Source organism: Pezoporus occidentalis, unplaced genomic scaffold, assembly GCF_034315485.1.
Source record: "Pezoporus occidentalis ecotype Australia unplaced genomic scaffold, CSIRO_AGI_Poc_V1 ctg424, whole genome shotgun sequence".
Classification (NCBI taxonomy): Eukaryota; Metazoa; Chordata; class Aves; order Psittaciformes; family Psittacidae; genus Pezoporus; species Pezoporus occidentalis.
In genome coordinates this window covers 46,954-70,288 of record NW_026915752.1, presented here as the reverse complement: position 1 = coordinate 70,288, position 23,335 = coordinate 46,954, and the positions used below count along the sequence as shown (strand labels likewise).

At 64.1% G+C, this 23,335-nt stretch overlaps 3 protein-coding genes across 6 annotated transcripts; all 3 read right to left on the bottom strand.

Annotated features, from left to right (window-relative positions):
* Positions 1-590: 590 nt before the first annotated feature.
* Positions 591-7,976, bottom strand: OCLN (occludin). Its single transcript, XM_062634376.1, has 9 exons — positions 7,891-7,976; positions 6,975-7,019; positions 5,924-6,626; positions 4,821-4,979; positions 2,434-2,597; positions 2,104-2,280; positions 1,857-2,028; positions 1,522-1,563; positions 591-1,186 (listed from the first exon to the last, which is right to left on the bottom strand). The coding sequence occupies exons 3-9, from the start codon at positions 6,611-6,613 to the stop codon at positions 1,085-1,087; spliced, it is 1,506 nt and encodes a 501-aa protein (XP_062490360.1). The 5' UTR covers positions 6,614-6,626; positions 6,975-7,019; positions 7,891-7,976; the 3' UTR covers positions 591-1,084.
* A 340-nt stretch (positions 7,977-8,316) lies between these two features.
* On the bottom strand, positions 8,317-10,656 carry OCEL1 (occludin/ELL domain containing 1). Its single transcript, XM_062634377.1, has 6 exons — positions 10,531-10,656; positions 10,016-10,116; positions 9,398-9,843; positions 9,143-9,311; positions 8,831-8,935; positions 8,317-8,679 (listed from the first exon to the last, which is right to left on the bottom strand). Exons 1-6 carry the CDS (start codon positions 10,541-10,543, stop codon positions 8,569-8,571), a joined length of 945 nt encoding a protein of 314 aa, XP_062490361.1. The 5' UTR covers positions 10,544-10,656; the 3' UTR covers positions 8,317-8,568.
* Positions 10,657-11,847: 1,191 nt separating this feature from the next.
* KCNN1 (potassium calcium-activated channel subfamily N member 1) lies at positions 11,848-22,262 on the bottom strand. 4 transcript variants are annotated; one of them, XM_062634373.1, is made up of 10 exons: positions 22,031-22,262; positions 17,208-17,323; positions 15,990-16,424; positions 15,820-15,915; positions 15,306-15,724; positions 13,462-13,603; positions 13,269-13,379; positions 13,060-13,187; positions 12,339-12,408; positions 11,848-12,241 (listed from the first exon to the last, which is right to left on the bottom strand). In XM_062634373.1, the coding sequence occupies exons 3-10, from the start codon at positions 16,365-16,367 to the stop codon at positions 11,969-11,971; spliced, it is 1,617 nt and encodes a 538-aa protein (XP_062490357.1). In that variant the 5' UTR covers positions 16,368-16,424; positions 17,208-17,323; positions 22,031-22,262; the 3' UTR covers positions 11,848-11,968. The 4 variants fall into 4 exon arrangements, with proteins under 4 accessions (XP_062490357.1, XP_062490356.1, XP_062490359.1 ...); XM_062634372.1 differs by lacking the exon at positions 22,031-22,262 and adding an exon at positions 21,201-21,351; XM_062634375.1 differs by lacking the exon at positions 22,031-22,262 and adding an exon at positions 21,205-21,324.
* Between the last annotated feature and the right edge of the window lie 1,073 nt (positions 22,263-23,335).

Below are 23,335 nucleotides of genomic sequence, written 5' to 3'. Positions count from 1 at the left end.
GGCAGAGCCACCTTGTAAAGATGGAGATGCCCCATGGCCTCTGATCCCGCATGGTCCCATGGCTGCAGGATTAGAGGCCATGGGGGGCTGGGGGTGTGTGTGGCCCCACAGGGCTCTGCTTCTCAGGAGCTGGAGGCAGGAGTAGCCGCAGGAGTTGTCGTTTAGATTGATTCACTGCAAATATAACCCTTGTTCAATGATACTTAACAAATGAAGTCAATAAAAGATGTTTCTTACAACAGAGGGGCTGATCCTGCTGCAAGGCTGTAGTCCACCCTGGGGTAAGGGGGGAGATGGTGCCCCCCCCCCCCCCCCCCCCCCCCCCACTACCAAAGCCACTATAAGACACCTAAAATGGGATGGGGTTTGGAAACACCAGGGCTTTGCAGGGGGCTTCTCGGTGAAGTTCAACCCAGGATCCTTTCTTCCCAAAGGATCCTGTTGGGGAAGACCAGGATCAGGAAAGCAGCAGCCAGCACAGAGGTTTGTACTTAGGTTTTGGGGGGGGGTAGGGGGGTGGGTTGGTGGTTCCCCTCTCAAGGTGCTTCCCCCGCCAAGCCCTGCTGTTGCCCCTTCCACCCCAGCACTGATTTAAAATCAATAGATACAATTTATTTAATATTAAAAAAGAAAATTACACAGTTTCAGCCAGTTCCTTATAAAAGATGATCCCTGCCTAAAGGGGGGGCTCAGGGAATGTGGGGTTTTGCCCCCCAACAGCCCCACTGAGGGATGCTCAGCTCCATCCAGCACATCCCTGTGGGGCTGCAGCCACATTTGGTACCCAGACCCTGGTGCTGGCGGAGACAGATGGGGGCTGCAAACCCCCCCCCCCCCGACATATTGACAACAGCAGGAGGGGACCCACAGCCCCAAAGGCACAAGAAGTGGGGGGAGCATGGAGGGGGCACTCCAGCAGCCCCAGCGCCCTTGGCACCAGCATCATGGGGTGGCTTTGAATGGTGGCTTTGGATTTTGTCAATAGAAACAAAGGTACAAAAGGCACCAAAACCCTTTGGGGGGTTGATGGGGAGCCCCCTCAAGCCCATGCTGCGGTGGTGGTGCTGGGGGTGGCACAGGCAGGCTACCCTCGCACCTTGTCGTAGGCTTTCACCATCCGCTTGATGTGGAAGAGTTTGTTGCGGAGGGTTCTGGTCTCCAGCTTCTTTGCCTGGTAGTCGGGGCTCTGGAAGGCAGCACAGGAGCAGCTTCAGTGGTGGGGGACGAGGGGAAGGGGGGCACAGCTTCCACCTTCCCCACCTGCATTGCACCAACCCAGCCCCACAGAAACAGGGGAGAGCTTGGGAAGTTCTTCCCTAAGAGGGTGGTGGGACACTGGGATGGGTTGAGTGGAGAAGCTGTGGCTGCCTCATCCCTGGCAGTGTTCAAGGCCAGGTTGAACACAGGGGCTTGGAGCAAGCTGCTCCAGTGGAAGGGGTCCCTGCCTGGGGCAGGGGTTGGAGCTGGAGGAGCTTTAAGGTCCCTTCCCACCCAAACCATTCCAGGATTCCCTGCACTCACCCACTGTAGGTCCTTCAGCCTGTTGTACTCCTCGGCAACATCCTGTGAAGGGAACAGGCAGGAGGTGGGGGTCACAACTGCCCAGCACAAGGGTGCTCCCATGGGACTTCCCTGCAGCATCCCTAATGCCCCAAAGTATCCCAAGGCCCCACAGCATCCACCCCAATGCCCTGAAGTATCCCAGATACTCCACAGCATCTATCCTTAGTGCCCCACAGCATCCTGAGGCCCTGCAGCATTCATCCCCAATGCCCTGCAGCATCCCAGATGCTCCCTGGCATCCATCCCTTGTCTCCCCACAGTGTCCCAGCAGCATCCCTGTGGCTCCCACAGACCTGGTACTGGGGACTGTCCTCAGAGATGCTGTCGATCTCTTTGCTGAGCTGGTTGATGCGGTCACTGACCCCGTCCACCTCGGCGCGGAGCTGCCGGTAGCGCTTCAGGTCCATGTCAAACTGCTGCTTGTACCTCTGCCGGGTGCCGTCCGAGGTGATGGGTGGGTAGAGGCTGCAGAGAGGGGCAGGGTCAGGCCCTAGAGGGGCAGCTTCGGAGGTTGGGGTGCTCCATGGGGTCCTGCCTTACCTCTCCCACTGCTCCTGGTCCCGCTCATCGCCGGACTCCACGGCTGTGGTGTAGTCGGTCTCATACTGGGAGTCTTCCAGGTCAGGGTGCCGGCGGCGGCGGCGGCCACGGCGCGCAGGGGCTCTGCTGGACTTCTCCTCCGGCACACTGGGGCTGAGCCCCTTGTCCAGCTGGTCACTGCAGGGGACACAGGGACATCAGCCAGCGCCCAGGCCAGGGAATGGCTTGGGTTGGAAAGGACCTTAAGCTCATCCAGTTTCATGTCACCCAAGGCTCTGTCCAACCTTGAGCGTCTCCCCGCACCCCAGAGCTCCCCACTTGGCTGCTCACCCGTGGGTGCTGTAGGTGCCAGGGGGGTACAACCTGTCCTGGGGGCTGTAGCTGTATGCAGGGGGGCTGTAGGGCAGCGCAGTGACGGGGCTCATTGGCTTCTCTGAGTAGGCGAGCGTGGCAGTCTCGTCCTGCACGCTGGTCCCATCCGCCACGTTCTTCACCTGCAGCAGGGAGAAGTGTCGGGATGGGATGGGGGGACACTTGGGATGTGGCGACACTTGGGATGTGGCACATGGAGACATCGGAATCCATCCCAGAAACCCCAGAGCAGCTGTGGCAGGGGGATAAGCCATGGCAATGGGGTGTCCTACACAGCTATGCAGAGCAAAAGTTGGGGGGCAAGGGATGGGGGAGCCCCATAGAGCATTGTTTGGGAAGGGGGAGGCTGCAGGAGAAGGGCCCACAGACCGCAGTGGGCAAAGTCACACGCAGGGGAGTCCCACTGGGACATGGTGGCAGATGGACACCCAGCTCTGCACCCCCAGCGTGACCCCGCCAGGCTCTGCAGGGGGCTGCATTCCCACCTCACCCAGCATCACCTCCCCCAGGCCCCCCGCTGCTGCCCCAGCACGGCCGGGGCTCCTCAAGGAGGACATGGGGTGTCCGCGTGTCCCTCCTCCCGCTTCCTTCCTGCCCTTTGTGGGTTGTTTGTGCCGGAAGCCGGTCCCTGCCCGGGACAGCGGCCCCGGGGACGTCACCGCCAGCTCCGTCCGGCAAAGTCGCTTCCTCCTGTGTTTCCCCCTATCGAAGACACAGTTAACTGGGGGCCCTGTCCCCACTCTGCCTGGTGGAGCTGGCCTGGGGACAGCCATGCCCCTGTGCCACAGCAGGACAAGGCTCAAAAGTCCCCCCTTTATCTCGGTCCCAACCACAAACAGGGAACAAGGTGTCCCAGGAGGGTTTCACACCCCGGTGCCTTCCCACTGCTGCATCCCTAGGAGTGGGGATGTGTGACCGGTGGGAGGGCGGCGTTGGGCAGAGTGGGGACAACCCAAAGGGCAGGGGAGGGGGTGCTCGGGTTCTGCTCCCCCCCCATGAGCCAGGAAATGCTTTGCAAGGGAGGGACATGGAGAAAAACAAATAAATCCGAACAAATAAATGCAAACAAAAGGTATTTCTGCAGCATGAACAAGAAAGGAGAGCTGCAGCAGGGGCAGGCACAGGGACACGCACCGGGACCAGCGGCTCTGAGCTCAGCTCCAGTTCTGCTTTGAAGTGTTGGGATAAACCTGGGGCTCCGGTGGGAAACCCAGTGCCCAGGTCACCCCAGGGATGGGATGGGGACAGGGCTTGGGCAGCACCCTGGGAGCTGTACTCTGGGGTCTCCTTCCCTATGGATCCTGCAGGCTTCCTGCAGCCGCCCTGCAGAGACACCGGCTCTGGGAGCTAGAGCAAGGACGGGATGGGGCATGTCCCAGTACACAGTGGGGCTGGGACCGGCACTTCCCCAGGGTCCCCCACCCAAGGAACACAGGCTTTGGAGCCCCAACAGTGCTGGTTTGGGTGCCACGAAGCCACCGTGTCCTCCGCGGCACAACCACACAGAGCAGAGTTAATCATTGCCGTGACTGAAACCAAAGGGTGCCGTGGAGCAGCGACTCAGGGCTGGTGTCCTCAAGCACAGGGCGAGGAAGGAACCCAGAGAGGGGCTTTGGACAAGGGCCTGTAGGGACAGGCCAAGGGGAATGGCTTGAACCTGCCAGAGGGGAGACTGAGATGAGCTCTTAGGCAGAAGCTCTTCCCTGTGAGGGTGCTGAGGCGCTGGCACAGGGTGCCCAGAGAAGCTGTGGCTGCCCCATCCCTGGCAGTGTTCAAGGCCAGGTTGGACACAGGGGCTTGGAGCAAGCTGCTCTAGGGGAAGGGGTCCCTGCCCATGGCAGGGGTTGGAGCTGGAGGAGCTTTAAGGTCCCTTCCCACCCAAACCATCCCATGATTCTATGACCCAGAGCCTCAGCACCGTGTTCCTGGCACCCCGCCCATCAGATCACACCCTGTTTGTCTTTCAGGGAGGTTGAGTCCAGCTCAAAGCCTCATTGTGCCATTGGGGAATGGAACCAGTTGGCAAAAGACACAGCACCCCAACGGGGTGGCAGGGACGGACCTGGTGAGCACCAAGCACAGCATCGCACTAGCAGTGATAACACCGTACCCAGAGCAAACACACCAGCACTGGGCACAAAGAGACTCCAGTCACAAAACTGTGTCCAGGCTGGGAACAGGGAATGGCACAGACTCAGTACAGCCCCAGGATCCCCAACCCAACACTGCTCTGGGCACGTTCAGGCCCCGCTGAGGAAGGGCAGGTAGGGAGGATGCTCATGGGGAGATAGAGGGTACCCTACCGCAGGTACCCAACAGCATCCCCAGCCCATGCTGGGACTCACCCACTCCTCCACGTTGGGACCCTCCGGGACCACCGGCACCTTGTCCCAGTAGATATTTTGCTTCCCGTACCTCCAGATCTTGCTCCGTGTCTTGTGAGCAAAGAAGCAGATGAGGCAGAGCAGGATGACAATGAGGAACCCGCAGACGATGGCCACGGCCTGAACGGGTGCAGAGAAGGGGACGGCTGTGAAGACCCCATCCCAGGGTCTGAGTAACCTGCTCCTCCCTGGGCTGAGTGGGAATTTCTCCCCTCATCCCAAAATCTTCCTGCCGTTGGATCCCCTGCCATGGTGGAAGCAGAGGGGCAGAACCTCCCTGTACTGGGCAGCCAGGATGGAGCCCATCATGGGTTCAGGAGCTTTTGGCACCAGATTTCCCCATGGGAAGAGAACACGTTTTGGGCTCAGGAGCAGAAGGATCCCTGCCCCAATGCTTTCCCATGAGCCACATCCCTGGAGCTGCACCAGCACCGGGGCTGGGTGAGGACGAGTTAGGCCACACTTGGCCTTTGCATGGAGCAGGAGCAGTGCAGACTCCTCAGCTCCCCATGCTCAGGATGCAGGAATGTGGCACAGCCAGCCCAGCCAGATGGGAACCGGCAGCGCCAGTCCCAGCCCATGTGCCGTGCAGCATCCCCACTGGTCCCAGCTGAAACCCAGGCTCAGGAGCTTGGGTTTGAGGGTTCACACTGCCCCACTGACCTTTTAGGGCTCCCAAGACAAGCCAGCAGCATCAGGGGTGCCTGGGGAGAGCTGGTACCCTGCTTGGCAGCCTGAGCCAGCACCCAGCCTTGCTCAAACACGTTTACAACCGAGGAGACCAAAGTACCAGACGCCCGGTCTGTGTCGGGACAACAGCCCGTCCCCTCCCTGAAACTCCCTGGTGGCAAAGGGCCAGGCTGGGGTCGAGTCCCAGCAGCTTCCCCCTGCACTCTGCAGCCACCAAACCCACTAAAGACATCACGGGAACCCCCCCAGCTGTGCACCCGTTCCAAGGGCAGGACTGTGGTCACCGATGCCCTCCCTGGCCTTCCTCAGCATCACGCTTGAAGCAGAGCAAGGAAAGCGGGGGGTCTGGCCAGAGCTGAGGGGCCCCTCCTCACCTCCTGGGGGTCCACGGTGCAGTAGTGGTAGAGGTACTGGTTCAGGTAGGTGCCGCTGCTGTAGATCTGGTTGCACATGGTAAGCAAGGGGTTGTAGTAGTAGCTGCCGGTCATCTGTGCCTGGGGGTTGACGCCGACGACGTAGATGATGGAGGCGATGAGCATGAGGAAGGCCAGCACGGCGCAGGCCACGATCACCACCAGGTAGAAGCGGCGGGAGCGGGAGCTGTGAGATTTGCTGATGCTGGCCACAAAGAGCCCCAGCTGTGCCAGGAAGCACAGCACGGCCATGGCGATCATGAAGCCGTTGGCTGTTCGTGGGTTGGTAACGCCGCCATAGTAGCTCCCGTAGCCGTAGCCATAGTTTAATCCGCTGCCGTAGTAGCCGGAGCCATAGAAGCCCCCCAAGCTGCTGCCATAGAGCCCCCCGTAGCCATAGCCATACTCCCAGGCCAGGGTGGAGGCCACGCAGGCGAAGATGGCGATGCAGAGCAGGATGACAACCACCTCCAGGATCCGCACCACGCTGGGTGGTGAGCTCCACTTGTAGAAGTGCTGCGGCACATCCTCCATGTAGTAGGAGCCCGGTGGGGGAGAGCGAGCACCGGTGCCGTTGCCATAATCACCCATGGGGGACCCGTAGCCCGTGGGGGGCCCGTAGCCCATGGGGGGGTTGTCATAGGTCTTCATGCTTCAGAAAAGCCTGGTGGGGAGACGGACGGAGCCGTGGGAGCTGGTTGCGCACCAGGGCAGCGCGAGGCAGCACTGACGGGTGTCTCTGCACCCCCGATGGGGACTTTGGTCCCCGTCACCAGCCCAACGGCACCGTCAACACCCGCCCGTGTCCAGCCCCACCAGTCAGGGTGGCTCGTGGGGAAACTGAGGTACAAGAGAAGTGACTCAGCCAGCATCACCCAGCAGAGCTGCCCGACCACAGCCCAGCCCTGCTCCATGCACCAACCCTAACCCCCCACCTCGACTCCCCAACCACCAGACCCCATCTGAATGAAGTGGATTGTTCCAGGTCTAATTAAACCAGAAAAGCTCTTACCGAAGGGCAGTGCTAACCCTGAGGCTCTCTCCGTAAGCAGATCCACTGGATTAAACAATAACAAGAAATACACATTAGCAACACCCCAGCGAAAAGCAGAAAAGTGCTCTCAAAGATTTGGGGAAGGTTTCCCTTCAAATCGATGCACACACACACCCCCCTCAGTGCAGAGACCCCCCGACCCAGACACCCCATCATGGAGCAGGAGAAACCTGAATCCCTGTGAGAAACTCAACCCCGACGGCGCAGGATGAGGCCCCGGGATTAGGGGTGGGCTGCGGGGTAGCACCCACTGACCCACAGCAAGGGTGGGCTTCGGGGGTTCGGACAGCAGGGGGTCTCGGTCCCGGGGGACCCCCGCCCCAGCTCACGGCAGCAGCGAGGACCACCACCCCGACCCCGAGCAGAACCGCAGGGTCTCAGGCTCCCGGAGCGGTAATGGGGACGCGGCGACCCGAAGCAACCCGGTGGCGGTGCGAAGGACACGGGACGGGGGGCTCTGGGAGTCCCCTCCCCGCTGAAGGGGCACCGGGCGGGGACAGCGACCCCTGCGAGGAGCCGCCGCCTCTCGCCTTCCATCCGCCGGGGCTGCGGGAGCCCCGGTACCGGGGGAGAGTCCGGTGATGATCCCGGGGACGTCGATGTCAGTGGGGACCCCGGTAGCGGTAGAGACCCCGGGGATCCGCTGAGAACCCCGGTAGCAGTGGGGACCCCGGTGCAGCTACTGGTGGGGCCCGTGGTCCCGGTGTGGAGCCCGCTGGGCACCGCGGTGCGCGCAGGAGCAGGACCCTCCCTCCGTGCACGGCGGGGAGCGGGGAGCCTCCCTGTGCGCCCTCCGGTACCGCGAACTCGCTCGCCCCCCGCTGCCGCTCCCGGTGCCGGTAGCGGGGGTCCCGTCGGACACGAAGCCACTCACCTGCCCGCGCCTCCGCCTCTTTGTTCACCTTAAAATGGCAGCCGGGAGCGGCGCCGGGCGCTGCGGGAGACCGGCCTCGGCCCGGCCCGGCCCTGGTTTCCGCCTCCGGGGAGGGGTGCAATGGGAGGGGGGGGAGGGCAGAGCCCCAGGGGCCGCCCCCAGCTCCCTGCGCCCGTTCCCAGCGCTGCGGCCCCGCGGGAGGGTGGTTAGAGTGCCCGGAGTGAAATAAGGGGGAGCCCGACACGGGGGGTGCCGAGGGTGGCACCCCGGGTTGGGGCCCTCTGGGGGTCTGGGCTCTTCCCCCCTCCGTTGTTTGCTTAGGGACAGAAGGGTCCTATGAGTGCAGGGCTGGGGATGCACCAAGACCCCCCTGAAAACATCACTGTGCTTTATTAAACCCAGTTTTACACACACACACCCCAACCCCCCCAAATCACACAGGGTGCAGCCAGGGCTTGGATCCCACACAGGAACAGGCAGCACCTACCCGGTTCCTGGGGCTCCCTGAGAGCACAGAGCACCCAAAGGACCCCAAAACCAGCAGCATGGGGAGCCCTGGGTTCACTCTCAGTGCCCAGGTGGGTGCAATTGCAGCATCATCACCCCGTTCCCCAGCACCCAGCCCCTGCGGTCCCTCCTGGGATCCCGGTGCCAGTACCACGGTGTCAGTGCGGAAGCTCAGAAGGTTCCAGCGCAGTCACGGTCATACTCCTGGATCCGTGCCTTGATGTGCATCAGCTTCTGCTTCAGGTACTCACAGCGCTGCTGCTTGGCCAGGAAGGCCCAATCCTGATGAATTGTGCTCAGCCAGGAGGAACCCGGCACCATGCCCTGGCACCAGGGGCCTGCCATGCCCTGGGGATGCCCCTCAAGCAGTGGGGAACGGGGAGAAACACCATGGGGCTTGCAGGAATAGATCATGAGCCCTTCCCCTGTTTACCTTCTTCCTCATGTACTCATGCAAGACATGGGCCATCCTGCTCCCATCCTGCGGGGCAAAGACACATCCGGGAGCCCTGGGGGCTTGGCCTGATGGAGCAGGGCCCTAATGGGGTACGAGAGCTGAGGAGTGAGAACCTCACCCCAGGCGTAGCCAGAATTGCTCCTGCTCCTTCATTTCCCAGCAGTTCATTTCCCTTGGAGCACTGCTGGTGCAGGATCGTGTATGCCTACAAGTCACCTCCAGCCCCCCCACCCCACTGCACCCCCCAAGATCATCCCCACCCTGCAGAGATGTCCCAACTCAACACACCCAATGGGCCCCCTGTGCTGCTGGTGCCTTGCCAGTGCTGCTGGCTTCCAGCTCCCTGGGGAGCGTGCTGCGGATCTCCCAGAGCAGATCTGTGTATTCCCACAGCTGATCCTGGAAGACGCCCTTGTAGCCTTCCCGCTGCTGGGAGCTTCGGATCGCCGGATACCTTCTGCATGGCCACAAGGACATGAGGCTCAAGGTGTTGCAGCTCCCCAGGGTTCTGTGGCCATTCCCATCCCTACAGGAGTCACTTACACCACGTAGTCTGGGAGAGCGTCGTGTGGCCGAGGTGCCCATCTGGGTGGGACAGAGCTGGGCCCCGGCTTCTCCCGGCCCTTGGCAGAGGAGATGCTCTCTGTGGGTCTCTCTGATGCCACCACCTCATCCTCGAAGGTGACGCGCCGGGGGTGGGCTGCCGGAGGCTTCAGAACATCAGGGAGGGGGGTGAGGCTGCACGGCCGCCGTGGTGGGGGGTGCAGGGGGGGATCACCCGGTGCTGTCCCCACGCCCGGTGGTGGCAGGACTCCCAAGGACATCCCGGTGCTTCCCCATCTGGAGCGGCACAAGGCTGAGGAGCAGGCAGAGTGGTGCTGGGAGGGTGAGGATGATGAGCGGGGCCTCAGCCAGGCAGGTGATGCTGGTGAGGAGGGGGCCATGGTGCCGGCCCCCAAGGGTGCTGGTGCCGGTGTTTGCCGCTGCCACTGCCACTGCCAGGAATGGGAAGCACAGGAGCCTGTTGAGAGCCAGGAGTGGCCCCCAGCCCCAGGAGGATGGTGGGGAGCAGCCAGGTTGCCCCCAGCCCCCACGAACCCCCAGATGGGACTTGATGGAGATGAAGCCAAATGCCTCTAGCCCAGCGTCAGGGCTCCATACCCGGTTCCTTGGCCATTGGCTCCCAGGGGATTTGGGGTGCTGGGGGTCCCCTGTGTGCATCCGGTGGCTGCTTCGCTTCCCTGTATCCGGGCTGAGCCCCGCTGGAGGAGAAGCCCTGAGATAAGCAAGGATGGGACCAAACCCCATGGCAAGACCACACAGATCATGGTGTTACCAACTCTTTTTGTGTGCCTCAGTTTCCCCTGTGGGGCCATTTGCCCAGCCCCTGCTGCCCTTTCCCCATTGCTCACCAGGGACTTAAAAGTGGCCACTGAAGGGGGATGTCACCTCCCCTGCTGTGAGCTTCAGCCTGGAAACCCAGGGTGAGCAGGAGCAGGGATGTGCTTGAGCCCTTCTAGGTGGGGAATGGTCCCTCACCACCACCACCACCACCAAAGGACGCTGTGGATGCTTGCCGGGCCCATTCCAGCCAGACCCCGCTGTCACTCCAAGGCTCCGTGTCCCCATGTCACCTCCCGCAGGACCTCATGGAGCCCCCAAGCCCCCGCTGTTACCTGCCCGTTCCATGGTGGGATCCGGCCCCGGGGGTCACCGCGACGTCCCGCGGCCGCCGCGGCCCGGCACCGGCGTTAAACATTAACAGCAATGGGCCACCCCCGGCGCATCGCGGGGCTGGAACCGCCCCGGCTCCGGTACAGCCCCACCGGGGGCCACTTCCTGTACCCACCTCTGCAGGACCCCCGCACCAGGTTCGGCTTTGCAAAGGGGGAGCCCGGGGACCTCAACACGGCCCCATCACCACTCCCCCACCCGCTGCTCTGAGCTCCCCACAACCTGCCCCAGTGCAAGTTGGGGGTGCAAGCTCCCCCAGTGCACCCCCGGGGAGGTTTGGAGCCCCCCCGTGTCAGCCCTATCTCACCCTCCAAGGTTCCCAGCACGGGAACCCCTTTGCAGAGGGGGGGGGGCTGCAATGACCCACCCCAGAGCATGCCCCCCACCCTGGTCCCCCCTTACTGTGAGCAGAGAGTGACGCATCCAGTTCAGCCTCCTTTAATGTGCACCTCGCCCCCCCCCCTCCCTGGGCCTCACAAAACTGAGGGTGCCAGCTGGGTAGTGGGGGGGGTGGGGGTGGATTTAGAGCCATGGGGGGTCTTGGCCCACCCCAGTGCAAGGGGCTGGGCTCAATATTGCATCCAGGAAGCTCCCAGCACCGTACAACGGTAGCTCCCATTGTGATCCCCCCTCCCTTCCACCCCCCACTTTACAGATGGGGGAAACTGAGGCACAGAGAGGTGATGTGACTTTGCCAAAGTCACTTTGTGGCAGAGCCAGGAACAGAGAGCCTCCCTCCCCCGGAACCTTCACCCCCAAAGCTCAGCCCTGCCCTCACCATGGGCTCAGCCTCCCCCTCCACACAAGACCCCCGGTGTCCCCCACCCTGTCCCCAGCATCCAGACCCCAGACCGGGAGGAGAAGCCCCCAGAACCCCCCCAACGCTCAGGGCTCCTGTTTTCATAACCCCCCCTTCTCTTACCCTCCCCCAGCCAGCTCCTGCCACCCCCCCCCCCCGGGCTGTTCTATCCCTCCCCCGGCCTGCTTCTGCCCCATCAGGGCTGCTCCTGTCCCCCCAGAGATGCTCCATTCCCCCACTGCCTGCTTCATCACCTCCCAGGGCTGCTCCCGACCCCCCCCCCCGAGCAGCTCCATCACCCCCTCCCCCCCGGGATGCTCATCACCCCTGGCACAGCAACTCCTGTATCCTTGCCCGCCCCCCCCCCATACGAGCCCTCCTGGAGGTCAGGGCTCACTTCCCATCCGGCTGGGGCGGGCCATGGGGTGGTCCGGGGGGGGGTTTTCCAGCCTCACGCCAGCACAGTGAACGCAGGAAATTTATACAGAGCTTTACAGAACAAAGCTACTGAAATCAGCCACACGATGGCCAAGACATAAAGAGGGGCCCCGCTTGTGTGTGTGTGTGTGTCCTGCACCCCATCATCCGCTGTCCGAGGAGGTGGGGGGGGCGGTAGAGGGGGCGCGGGGGGCCCGCGTTGGGGTGCAGGGGGCAGTGGCGGGGCAGAGCCGGGGGGTCCAGCTCCCCAGGAGCTCGCGCTGCTGCTGCCCCAGCGCCTGGCTCACCAGCGCCGGCAGCGCTCGCAGGCTCAGCCCCAGCGCCTCCAGTTTGCTCTCCAGGGCACCCAAGCGCTTCTCCAGGTCCTCGTGGCGCTCCTGCAGCTCCGAGACCATGTCGTACATGATGTTCTGGGTCTAAGAGGGGAATAGATGGGGGTCGCAGGGTAAGCACTGGGAGGCACCTCCCCAGCAGTGGGTTCCCTGCAGATGCCACCCCATCATAATCACTCACCTTCGCCAGGTCCACCAACGTGTTGGCCTGGTCGTTGAGCTTCCGCTGCTCCATCTTCACGCTCCTCAACCTGCAGAGACACAGGGGAGCGGGGTTAAGGGCAGCGACACCCCCATAGAGCCCACATCCCCTGCTGCACCCCAACATGCAGCCCGCACCCTGCCACAAGCACAGCCTCCATCGTCACCCCACACAAGCTGTGCTGCTGTATACCCCCCCCCCCCCCCCCCAGTTATTTTGCAGCAAGGAGCCCATGCAGAGGGAGAGCAGCCAGAGGAGAGGAGCAGCCCCGCGGGGTGAACTTACTTCTGAGCTCTGCAGGGACAGGGCAGAACAGAGACAAAACACAACGGCAGGTTTAATACCACCACGAAGAGCACAGGGAGACGACAGCAGACACAGCGCGGGCCTCCCCGCAGTGTCCCCCCCAAGCTGAGCACCCCTCAATTCCCCTCCCCCCCAAAGCAGGAGGCACCCAGAGGCTCACAGCCCCCAGCTCTGCTCCCTGGTGAACACAGACACATCAATCCCCAACCACCGGGTACCTCAGGGGTCACCCCAGCATCACCATCCACATCCCAAACCCCTTGGGAAAGCATCCCACAGCTGGGATGGGGACAAGGGACAACCTGGCTCCCAACCCCAGGATCCAGGGAAGGAAGTGCCTGGATCCACTGGGAAAAATCTCCTGGTAGGAAGCAGGTAAAGGTTTGGCACTTACTGATGGATGGCTTGGAGGAACTTACGCTGGTGTTTCCGAACTTTGGCATGGTCGATCTTCTTCACCAGCTTGGTGTGTTTGTAGATGAGCCACGTTTCCCTGAGTACGTTGGCAGCAGCATTTTTCACCTAGAAGCAGCGGAGCACCAGGATCAGGGATGGAAGAAGGGGCTGGTCCCATGGTTGATGAGGATGAGGAGTGGGTCTTACCCGCTTTGTTAGCTGTGTATCCATCATGAAGTTGTGCACGTGTTTCTCTGCTTTGGTGAGCTCCAGCTTCCTGGCAACCACAGCGACCACCAGTGCAGTGCAGCCAGCACCCTGCAGGCACAGAGCCCCATGGTGAGGGCAGAAGCAGGGGGCTCAGCGCTGTGCCCCCCCCCGCCCCATTGCTGGTGCTCACCATGATGCCGGTGAGCAGACACACACCCTTCCCGCAGTAGGTGTGTGGCACCATGTCCCCGTAGCCGATGGAGAGGAAGGTGATGGAGATCAACCACATGGCCCCCAAGAAGTTGCTGGTCACCTCCTGCTTGTCGTGGTACCTGCCCAGGGCCAAACGCAGCCGCTGTCACTGCCAGGGGCCAGCAACACCACATGTCCCTCACTTTGCCCATCAGTGGCTGCAGCCAGGAGGGTCCCCAAACTCCCAGCCATGCTCCTGGCACGTGGAGACACTGGGTACGGCCACCCAGGGGTGAGGACAGCCCCCAGAATGAGGATAACAGGGTGATAGGTGCGGAGCAGCAGCCTCCAGACCTGGATGGCAGCAACCTCCATCCTCCTAAAGCCCCCCCTGAGATCTCAAAGCACAGGACATGAATGCGACCGCCGGATCCCCAAAGGAAGGGACATCCTGTCCCTGTGGAGCAGGTTAGGGATGGCTGCACAGACCCAGAGCTGAGCACTCATCACCCCCCACCCCCCCCAAGCAAGCCCAGTGGCCCTGAGGCCACTGTGGGTGTCACTGGTGGGGGGAACACTGTGCTTTAGGATATCAACCATGGATGTGGATGGTTGTGCCCCCCACCCTCCCTGAGAGACTCCCAGCCACAGGACAGGGACATGCGGGGAGCAGGGGGGAGCCAGGGGGGAGAACAGGGGATGGAGCAAATGGGAACAAGCTGGAGGGGGGGGTGGTGGGTGGGTGGGCTGAAGCGAGCAGCGAGGCATTTAGGATTGCTGCACCCCTCCTTTGGGCTTGGAACCTCAGCCAGCCCCACAGGGCCACCAGCCCAAGGATGGCACCACATGGTGTACCCCAGCCTGGGGCAGGGGGGCTGCGGTGCCCCCCACTCCTCTCCATCCTCTCCAGGAACACCCGAGACTCCTCTGTGCTTGTTAAGAAGGGGAAACACGGAGCAACAGCCAGAGCCACAGAAAAGCCCTTTGGAGACTCTGCTCAGAAACATGAAGGATGCAGAGGATCCTCTGGCTCAGCTGTGCTCCTTGCTGGGGGTTCCCCCCTTCTGAGGTCACCCCAGGACCTGCAGCGACTCCTGCAGCAAACCCATCGCTCCGAGAGCACCCTGAGAGCTGGGGCAGCAGCACCTGCACTCCAGGTCCCCCATACACTGCAGTAGGACCCCTGGCTCATGCCCCCAGCACAGGGGGTACAGAAAGCAGCTGCTGAGGTTCCAAGCAGAAAAGGGCTCTGGCCCCTTTCTGTGCCCACGGTCTCTTTGCTCCCACCCAGGTCCATGACACCCCCCCACCACCCCCCCGCTGGCTGCAGCTAATCCTAAACCCTGGGTAGCAGAAGCTGGGGGGGACGTCCCGTGCAGGACGCGCTCTCGGTCCCTGGGGTGACTCACAGTTTGTCCCTGCAAGCAGCAGAGTATCAGGGAGGGAAAACAAGAGCAGTTAATGCACGTCCTGGGGGTGGAGCGGCCGAGAAGGGACGAGCACGGGCTGGGCACCGGCACGAGCATCCCGGCATCCTGGCAGGCACAGCTGAGGAGCACGGGCCACGTCCCATGTGAGACCCCCAGCTCCTCCTGATGCACCCCAGGGAGCTATGGGGGGGGCTTATGAGAGGGCTAGGGCTCCAGTCACCCTCTCCTTGCCTTGGTTTTGGCTCGGTAAAACCACTGTGGCCACTGCTTGAAACATGAGGGTCCCGCTGGGGAGTTCTGCCCCTCTTCTCCAAGGGGATTCTTCTCTCCCCTCAGCCCAGCCAGGGTCTGTACCGTGTGTCCTCAGCTGCACCCCAGCCCTGTGCCCCCCACCAGAGAGCACGCCCCGCACCTCTCGCACACTCGGACTGTCCAGGCAGCGATGATCCAGGAGGAGATGCTGAAGACGAGGAGGACAGTGCCGGGGCAGATGGTCATGAGGGTCTTCATGACGAAGCGGGTGTTGAAGTTGATCTTGTTGAGGGCACCGATGCTGCGGGAGGAGGCGTCGGTGAAGAGCTTGCTGTGCAGCAGCATGACGCGCCCGATCAGGTACAGCCGCAGGAACATGGGGATGGAGAGGATGATGTCCACGTCGGCGTCAGCCACTGAGGCAGCGTAGGTGAAGGCCAACCGTGCCGTCCAGGTGAAGAGGTACTGCCCAGGTATGGGGTGGATGGCGCAGACGATCAGCTCCAGCGCAATGAAGAAGATGCGCTCATAGGTCATGGCGATGCGCCAGTCATCGGCACCGTTATCCACCATGAAGAGCTGCAGGGAGGAATGAAAGGATGAGGGCGGGGTGGGTGCTAGGACCCCGGGGGTGGTGCAGCCCCAGTGAGCACCTGCTGATAGGTGCCTCTCACCTGGATCTCTCTGGCATGGTACATGACGATGAGCCCCAGGAGTATGATGGTTGAGAGGCTGATAAGGCATTTCAGTGCAAAAGAGTACGAGGACTCCTAAGAGGAAGCAGGCACCATGAGCCTCGATGGACCTACGCGGGCTCCTACCATCCCCTCAGCACTCCTCCTACCTTGGTGTAGACGCCCCAGGACAGTTCCGTCTCCGTGACCATGACCACGATGCCAAACATCCCAAAGATGAGGGCGTAATCGCTGAGGCGCTTCCTCTTCTCAAAGAGGGCTCGCCGGTGCCCCAGCTTGTACCCGATATTCTGGTTCCTCCGGGGTCCCCGGCCCCGGTCCTCAGCTGCATCCTGCCCTGGGGCTGCTGCCAGTTCGGGATCCGGACCCCCGGGCTGCTCCGGCCTGGACACCACCACCTCGAGGCCAGGGGAACGGCGCGGTCGCAGCGGTTGGGTCTCGGTCTCCAGTGGGTGCAGGGTGCGTGTGGATGTGCTCAGGGGGCCCCGGGGCCGTGCCAGCCCCCCATTGTACCGGCAGCTGCTCATGGCTCTGGCAGGGGGGGCACCGAGCGATCCCGCATGGCTCAGCGGCGCCGGGGCGACCTGCGGGACACGGCAACGCTGTCGGGTCCCCGGCACCCTCACCCCGGGGCACGTGCTGCCCATGTGCCGGCCTCGACGGACGTGCCCTGCCCGTGGGGTCGTGCCCCACACCCGGGGGTCGCAGCCGTCTCCCTCCGCCCCCCCCCTCCCCCTCCCCGCAGTGGGCAGTGAGCGCAGGACGGGTCCTGACGTGGGCTGGCCCCGGTGCTGGCCCCTGCCCGCGGCCCCGCCGGGACCGAGCCGCGCTCTCCCGCCGCGCCCCCGCTGCCGGGGCTCGGCCCCCGGCCCCCGCTCGGTACCTGCCGCCGGGCCGGGCCCCGCCGCTGCCGCCGCCGCCGCAGCCCGGCTCGGTCCCGGGGGCGCGCGGCGGCGGGACCAGAGCGCTCGAGAGGGCGGGGCGGAGGCGGCGCGGGGGCAGCTCATTGGCGGAGACCATCCACGCCTCCCCGTGACGTAAGACACGCCCCGCCCCCCCCATCCCGCCCCCCGACCTCCCCGCCCCCCTCCATGCGCTCCCCGCACCTCCAGACCCCGCACAGATCCGCTCCCCCTCCAGCGCCCCGTGACAACCCGTAGCACCCCCCCATCACCCCCCCCCCAGCTCCATTGCACTGCTCCCCTGCATCCCCTTATCCTCCCCCCGTGCACCCCCCCCGTGCACCCCCTCCATCCTCCCCATGCCACCCCCAGCATCCCCACTACATCCCCTCATTCCCCCTCCATGCACCCCCTCCTCCTCCACCACCCCCAGCTCCGCAGCAGCTCCCTGCACCCACCCCGTACCTGCTCGGGCTCCCCGGGTCCGGCCGGGTGGGGCCTTGAGGCATCAGGGGGTGCAGGGTCGGGGCCTGGCGCGGGGGGGGTCCGGGGGTTCTGGTGCCATGGACTGCCCTCCACACCTGGCCACAGAGAAGATGTGGAGTTAGGGGGTCCCCAAACACCCCCCAGGGGGTCACTGTGTCTCATGTCCCCGCTGTGCACCCCAAGGCCCCACAGAGCCAGCGCAGTCCCACCAGCACTGGGGGGTCCCTCAGCAGCGAGCACAGACCCCGCAGCAGAAACTGCACCATTGTAGCCAGCACCGAGCCCAGCACCGCCAGCCCTAGTGCACGAGTGGTGGCTGTGCTGCACAAGCAGCCCCGCTGCACAACAGGCTGCACTGCACAAAAGGCCCCATTGCATTACGGGCTGTGTTGCACGAACAGCCCATTGCACAATGGGCTGCAGTGCATGAAAGGCCCCATCACATCAACAGCCCCACTGCACACCGGGCTGCGTTGCACAAACACCCCATTGCACACCAGGCTGCACCGCACCAACAAAACCATCGCACAACGGGCCTCAACGCCCCGGTGCAGGGCCCACGGTGGCACTGACAGCACCAGCAGCACCGGCAGGGGCTGGTCCCTGCATGGGGAGCCAGGGGGGTTCTGGCCTCTCCCCTCGTGGGGCTGCAGCTCCTGGATCTCTGGTCTCCTGCTGCAGCCCATCCCGGTAACATCCCTAACCTGGCATCGCTGCATCCCCCCACCTTGTCCTCATCCCTCCTGGTACAGGGACACTGGGAAGGTGGTGCTGCCACCAGCATCCCCCATCCATAGGGACCCCTTCCCTATTCCCAACGGACACACTGCAGACGGGGAAGGTGTTTTCCTGCCCCTTGGGAGCAGCGGCTGGGCTCCAGTACCCGGCTGCTCCCAGTGCGCATCCGGCGTTGCTGGCTCGCCTCCAGAGCCGGATCATTTTCTCTCCATTCTGCCAAATTTATCGCAGGAAAATGGGCTCCGATTTCCTTTAACTGTTCAGGTGGGGAATAAAACCCTATCGGGGGGGTGGGGTGATGCGGTGTTCCAGGGCTCTGGCCCCAGGCCCCTTCAAAACAGCGGTGCTGGAGCTGTGCCAGGGCCCAGCACTCACCCCATGGCCTGTAAAACTTCTTGGCACCAGGAATGGGGCAGGTGAAGCCATCCCCGATGGGTGACAGTAAATATCTCCTTAACCATCACTCTGTGGTCATGTCACTAATAGCTCCTACTAATGGCAATCCAAATGTGCCCTATTAAATCCTCCCCCTGTCAGGACATCCATAGGGATGTTTCCAGCAGGATTCAGCACCCCGAGGGTCCATTCAAACTGTGAAGGCCAGAGGGGTCCCTGCCCCTTGTCCCTTGTCTGTGGCCGGTGGCTGCATCCCTAGGGATGCTTGGGCAGGATGCGCAGCACAGGAGCACTCAATGTCACCCCCCCTATCGCAGGGACGGGACCACGGTGGGTACCCCTGGCCTCAGCCATTGAATGTCCTTGAGCCACAGCCCTGAGTGTGGCTGCACTCAGCAGCTCCCAGTGATGCGGCAGCCCCAGTGTCGCAGGGGGGCTCCCGTCACCCCACGGCAGCACTGGGACATGGTCTCACCTTCCCAGTGGGATGTGGGGGCGGAGGTCCTTGGGGACATGGGGGGGATCCTGGCCTCAGATATCACCAGCTTTAGAGAAGAGCTGGCTCTGGGAGGGATGGCAATGGTGAGAAAAGGGATCCTAAGGGGGACCCTGTCTGGGGCAGCAGCACCTCACCCAGCACTGAGCAGTGACACGGATGGGGGGGACATGGTTTAAACCCATTACAACTGGGCTGCAGCAGCCCCCACAGCCCTGGGGGTGGCTGTGCGGTGTCAGTGGGGCACCCCCCCGTGCCCCGCAGCACAGTGACAGTGCCTAGGAGCAACTGCAGAGGAGGAGGGTGCAGCTAAAAATAGAGGTGGGCAGCGAAAGGCTCCCGCTGGGGATTTATTTATCACCCGCTTGCTAATTCCTGCTTGGGAATTGCGGGCCCGGGCAGGGAGGGGCAGGAATCTGGGGGAGCAGTGGGTGCCATGGCCATGGAACGGCTGCCATGCTGGGGGGAGCCAGGGACCCCCCCACACTATGGCACAGGGACTCATGGCACAGCCCCAGGGCTCCCCGCTGCCAGCATGGGCTTTGTGGGTGCACAAAGTACATCAGACCCCTTGCAGCCCTCCCCTTGTCCTCCCAAACCTCCCACAGTGGCCCCAGCTCCCGCTGCCATCCAGCCCTGGCCATATGTCCCAGGCTGCAGAGCATCTGCCAGTGCCAGCAGGAGGCCCCCGCCCCCCGCACACCCACTGCCATGGGGCTGGATGAGGGGTGAGCACCACTGCTGCCTTTTGAGGGTAGGGCAATGAGGCTGACCATGGTTTTGGGACCATCTGAGCCCCTTTGGGCTGGCAGAGGCACCAGCATAAGGCCACTAAGCTCCCAAAGAGACCAGGATAGCACAGCCAAGCCCTTGGCACCGTGGGACCCCAGGTCCACCAGCAGCCAGGGCCCCCCCATCCCTCCATGTCCACCCTGCTGCACCAGGGTGGGTGCAAAGGGGCAGAGCCCTGTACCGGGGGTGCCCAACACATGATCTGTCCCATTCCCACCCATGGGGTTGTGGGCGGCATCGGTCTGTGGGTCCCACGGCACAAGGGGAGCTGCACAGGATGACACACAGGGACACGTGGGGACACCCGAAGCTCCCATCTCCACGTAGGGGAATCCCCGGCTTTTCCTGCGGTCTCCCTGCTATAAACCCTCCCCAGAGCCCTACCGGGATGCCGTGGGGCTGGATCGGGCCACAGAGGGACGGCAGCAGTAGCACCTGTGTCCCCAGGGCCTCCCCAGTCCCCTCTTAGCACAAGGGGAACCCCGTCCCCAGCCCTCCCACCTCAGGAGGGGGAAGCGCCATGGGGACACCCTACCTGTGCGGGTGCCTGCGGGGTGCTGTGCGGTGCGGAGAGGGGGGAGTCCGCGTTCCCCACTTCCTCCTTTTGGCTGCCACCGCGCCGGCGGCCCCAGACAAAGCCGCCGCTCCTGGTTCTCCTGCCGCCGCCCCCCCACCGCCGCTCGGCTCCGGCGAAGGACAAAGCCGCTTCGCCTGGCTGCCCCCGCCGGGTCACCGTGGGCCCCCCCCGCGGGCCGCCAACTCGGGGACACGGGAGTCCTCGCAGCCCCCGCACCGCTATGGGGCAGGGAGGGCTCCCCTAAACCTCGCAGAGCCCTGTGGAGAGCCCCATGACCGCGCTGCGGGGCTGGGGGTCCTCCACACTCAGGTGGGGTCCCTGCAGCCACCAACCCTGCGCAGGGACCCCAAGGTCACAGGGAAGGGCAGGAGGGCCCCGTGCACCGAACCGCCTCGACGGCTGCACCGAGGCACGTCGAGGCCATGAGGGCCCGGTGGTGCCAGACCCTGCCGGGAGCCCCCAGCACCAACCCGGGGCTCGGCCCCGCCATGGCCTCAGGTCCCGCCAGCACCGGTGCCACACTGCGTGCCGGTGTCACGCCAGAGAGAGTGGGGGCTCTATGGTTGTGGTGGGTGCTGAGCTGTGTGCTGGTGCTGGCTCTCCCCGGGCCTGTCCTTGGGGCCATGTCTCACCGGTGCTGTGCCGGCAGCCAAACCCTGTCACCAGCGAGAACCAAGAGCCCCCCGTTCTCCCAACCAGTTCGGCCGTGCTCCCCTTCACAGCCTCATGGCTTCAATCCCTGTGGCCACACTGTCCCCAAGGACAAAGACCCCAAAACCCCTTGACTCCAGCAGCAGGGGATTGCCCAAAACAAAGGCTGTCCCCGCTTTGGGGACCCACACCCAGAGGTCCCATCACCGAGGTCCCCACCAGTGCTGCCCACAAGGTTCCCACCGTTGCCATCCCTGGGGTTCCCCGCCGCTGCCCCCACCCGCCGGGGTTCCCCCAGTTATCTCCCCCCCTGCCTGCTCACTTGCCGCGGCCCCGTGCTCTGGGGGGCGCCGGGATGAGCCGGGGTACCGGGTGCGGGCGGGCGGGTACACGGTGGGGCCGCGCCGCCGGAGCGTGGTGGAGATGGCAGCCGAGCTTCAGCGCGTGTGGAAGCCGCGGGGCGGGGGGGGAGAACCGGGGGTGCTTCCCCGCCCCACAGCCCGCGCCCCCCCGCACAGCGGGCACTGACCTTGAGGCCGCGGCGCCGGCGGAGGATGGGGGGAGGACGGTATTTTTAGCCGGGTACCGTCACTCCCATCGTGTCCCCATTGTGGCCGCCGTGGGCTGCCCCAACCCGCCCCCGCCCCTTCTCCCCCCTCCCGGGCTCCCCGGGCGCAGCTTTGAGGTGATGAAGAGGTCCTGTCTGGTCCGGCACCCCCAGAGCCTCGAGGTGCCCTAGGGGTCCCTTTCCCAAGGAGTCACAGTGCATCCTCCTCTGCCCCTCTGCATCCCCATTGCGCTGGGGGGAGGGTTCCATGCAAGCTGGGGGGGGTCCCCATGATCCAGGGAATCCCCAAGAATCAGGGGGATCCCCAGGAGTCAGGCGAATCCCCAGGAGGGAGAGGAGATCCCAGGAACCTGGGGGATCCTCGAGGGGGGGGAATTCCCAAGAGTTAGGGGGTTCACCAGCACCAGCAGGTCTCCAGGAGCTATGGGGGGTGTTCCAGAAGCTGGGAGGATCCCCCGGAGCCCGGGGGGATGCCAGGAATCAGGAGGAACCTCAGGAGCTGGGGGGGGGAGCCCAGGAGCAATGGGGGGCGGGTTCCCCCAACCCCCCATTAACCTCGGCCCCCTCCATCCCAAAGCACCCACCTGCACACAGACCCCGGCCTCTGCTGCCCCCGGGCGCTGCCGCCGGTGACCATGGCCTGGCGTCGGTGGAGAGCCCGGTGCGCCGGGAGGTTCCGCCGGCGGCGCGGGATGAGCCGGGGGCCGGGGGTGCCTCGGGTCCCGCCTGGCCCCACGCGGCTGCTCCGTGCCTCGGTTTCCCCAGCGCGGGGAGGGGAGGGCCGGGGCGGGTGCGGCGGCGGCGCCGGTGCTGCTGTGGCTCAGGCTCACCCCGCGCAGCCGCGCACGCCGGCAGCCCCGCTATTGTCTGCAGCTAAATATAACCTCAGCGGGCTCCCCCGCTGCCAGCACCACCACCGGCACCATCCACCCGCCGTGCCCCCGAAGCAGCCCGTTGTGAGCAGGACCCAGCGCCCCCATCCCGCGGCACCACGGTGGGGAAATGTGGTTCCCCCCCCTCCCGCCGGGCCCCCGGCTCGATGCGCATCAATCACACGGCGGGTGGGTGGGCAGCGGCGGGGGCACACGCGCGTGCAAGCAGGGGAGCGGGGGGTGAGCGTGCACAGGGAGGGATGGGTTGAGGGTGCTGAGCCGTGCAGTGAACAGAGCCCGGGGGGGGGGGGGCACAAGGGGGTGTGAACAAAGGGGGTGTGCGCAGGGGTGCGTGCACGCGCGTGTGCGTGCACGCGCAGCTCCGTGTGTGCAGGGCTTGCACGCGCAGCCTCGTGCCGGCTGCTGCAGTGCGCGGGGGGGGACGGGACGTGGTGCAGAGAGCGACTGTGCGCGGGGAGGGGCTGCGGGGGGGGGGATGCCCGGTGGGGGTGGGGGTGTTCCCTGCACGGCGGTGCGGGGATCCCACTGCCTCGTGACCGCCTCCCCCCCCCCCCCCGGATTCCCCGCCCCCGCAGCGGAGCAGCCCGTTGCCATGGCAGCAGAAGGACGAGGTTGGGGGGGGGGGAAAATCCCCGGAGGGGCGGTGTGGGGAAGCCCACCCCCCCCCCCCCGAAACACCTTTGCTAAGGGGGTGCCCCTGCAGTGGGTGTGTGTGCAGGGGTTCCCTCATTAACCCCTTCCTGCACCGGGGGATCCCCCACCACATTCCCTCTTTACAATGGGGGGGTGTGCATGTCCCGATCTCCCCCATCAAAGGATTCTCCCCATTCATCCCTTCTTTGCAACTAGGAAACCCCCAACCTGCACTGGAGCAGCTCCCCTTCCCTAGCATGGGGGTTCCCTTCCCTGAACTGGGGAGGGGCAGCTCTCCATTAATAGCCCCCATCCAGCAAAGCAGGGGGAGATCACTGCATCATGGGGTGGTGCCCTATATCA

Coding starts and splice junctions, on each gene's coding strand:
- OCLN (XM_062634376.1), bottom strand. CDS start 6,613: ATGAAGACCTATGACAACCCCCCCATGGGCTACGGGCCCCCCACGGGC. Junction 2,029..2,103: donor GACCAGGAGCAGTGGGAGAG/GTAAGGCAGGAC, acceptor CCCTCTCTGCAG/CCTCTACCCACCCATCACCT. Junction 1,564..1,856: donor AGGACAGTCCCCAGTACCAG/GTCTGTGGGAGC, acceptor TTCCCTTCACAG/GATGTTGCCGAGGAGTACAA.
- OCEL1 (XM_062634377.1), bottom strand. Junction 9,844..10,015: donor GCCAATGGCCAAGGAACCGG/GTATGGAGCCCT, acceptor TGGCAGTGGCAG/TGGCAGCGGCAAACACCGGC. Junction 8,680..8,830: donor ATGAGTACATGAGGAAGAAG/GTAAACAGGGGA, acceptor ACAATTCATCAG/GATTGGGCCTTCCTGGCCAA.
- KCNN1 (XM_062634373.1), bottom strand. CDS start 16,367: ATGAGCAGCTGCCGGTACAATGGGGGGCTGGCACGGCCCCGGGGCCCC. Junction 13,604..15,305: donor ACAGTCCGAGTGTGCGAGAG/GTGCGGGGCGTG, acceptor GGCCCTGGGCAG/GTACCACGACAAGCAGGAGG. Junction 13,188..13,268: donor ATACACAGCTAACAAAGCGG/GTAAGACCCACT, acceptor CGCTGCTTCTAG/GTGAAAAATGCTGCTGCCAA.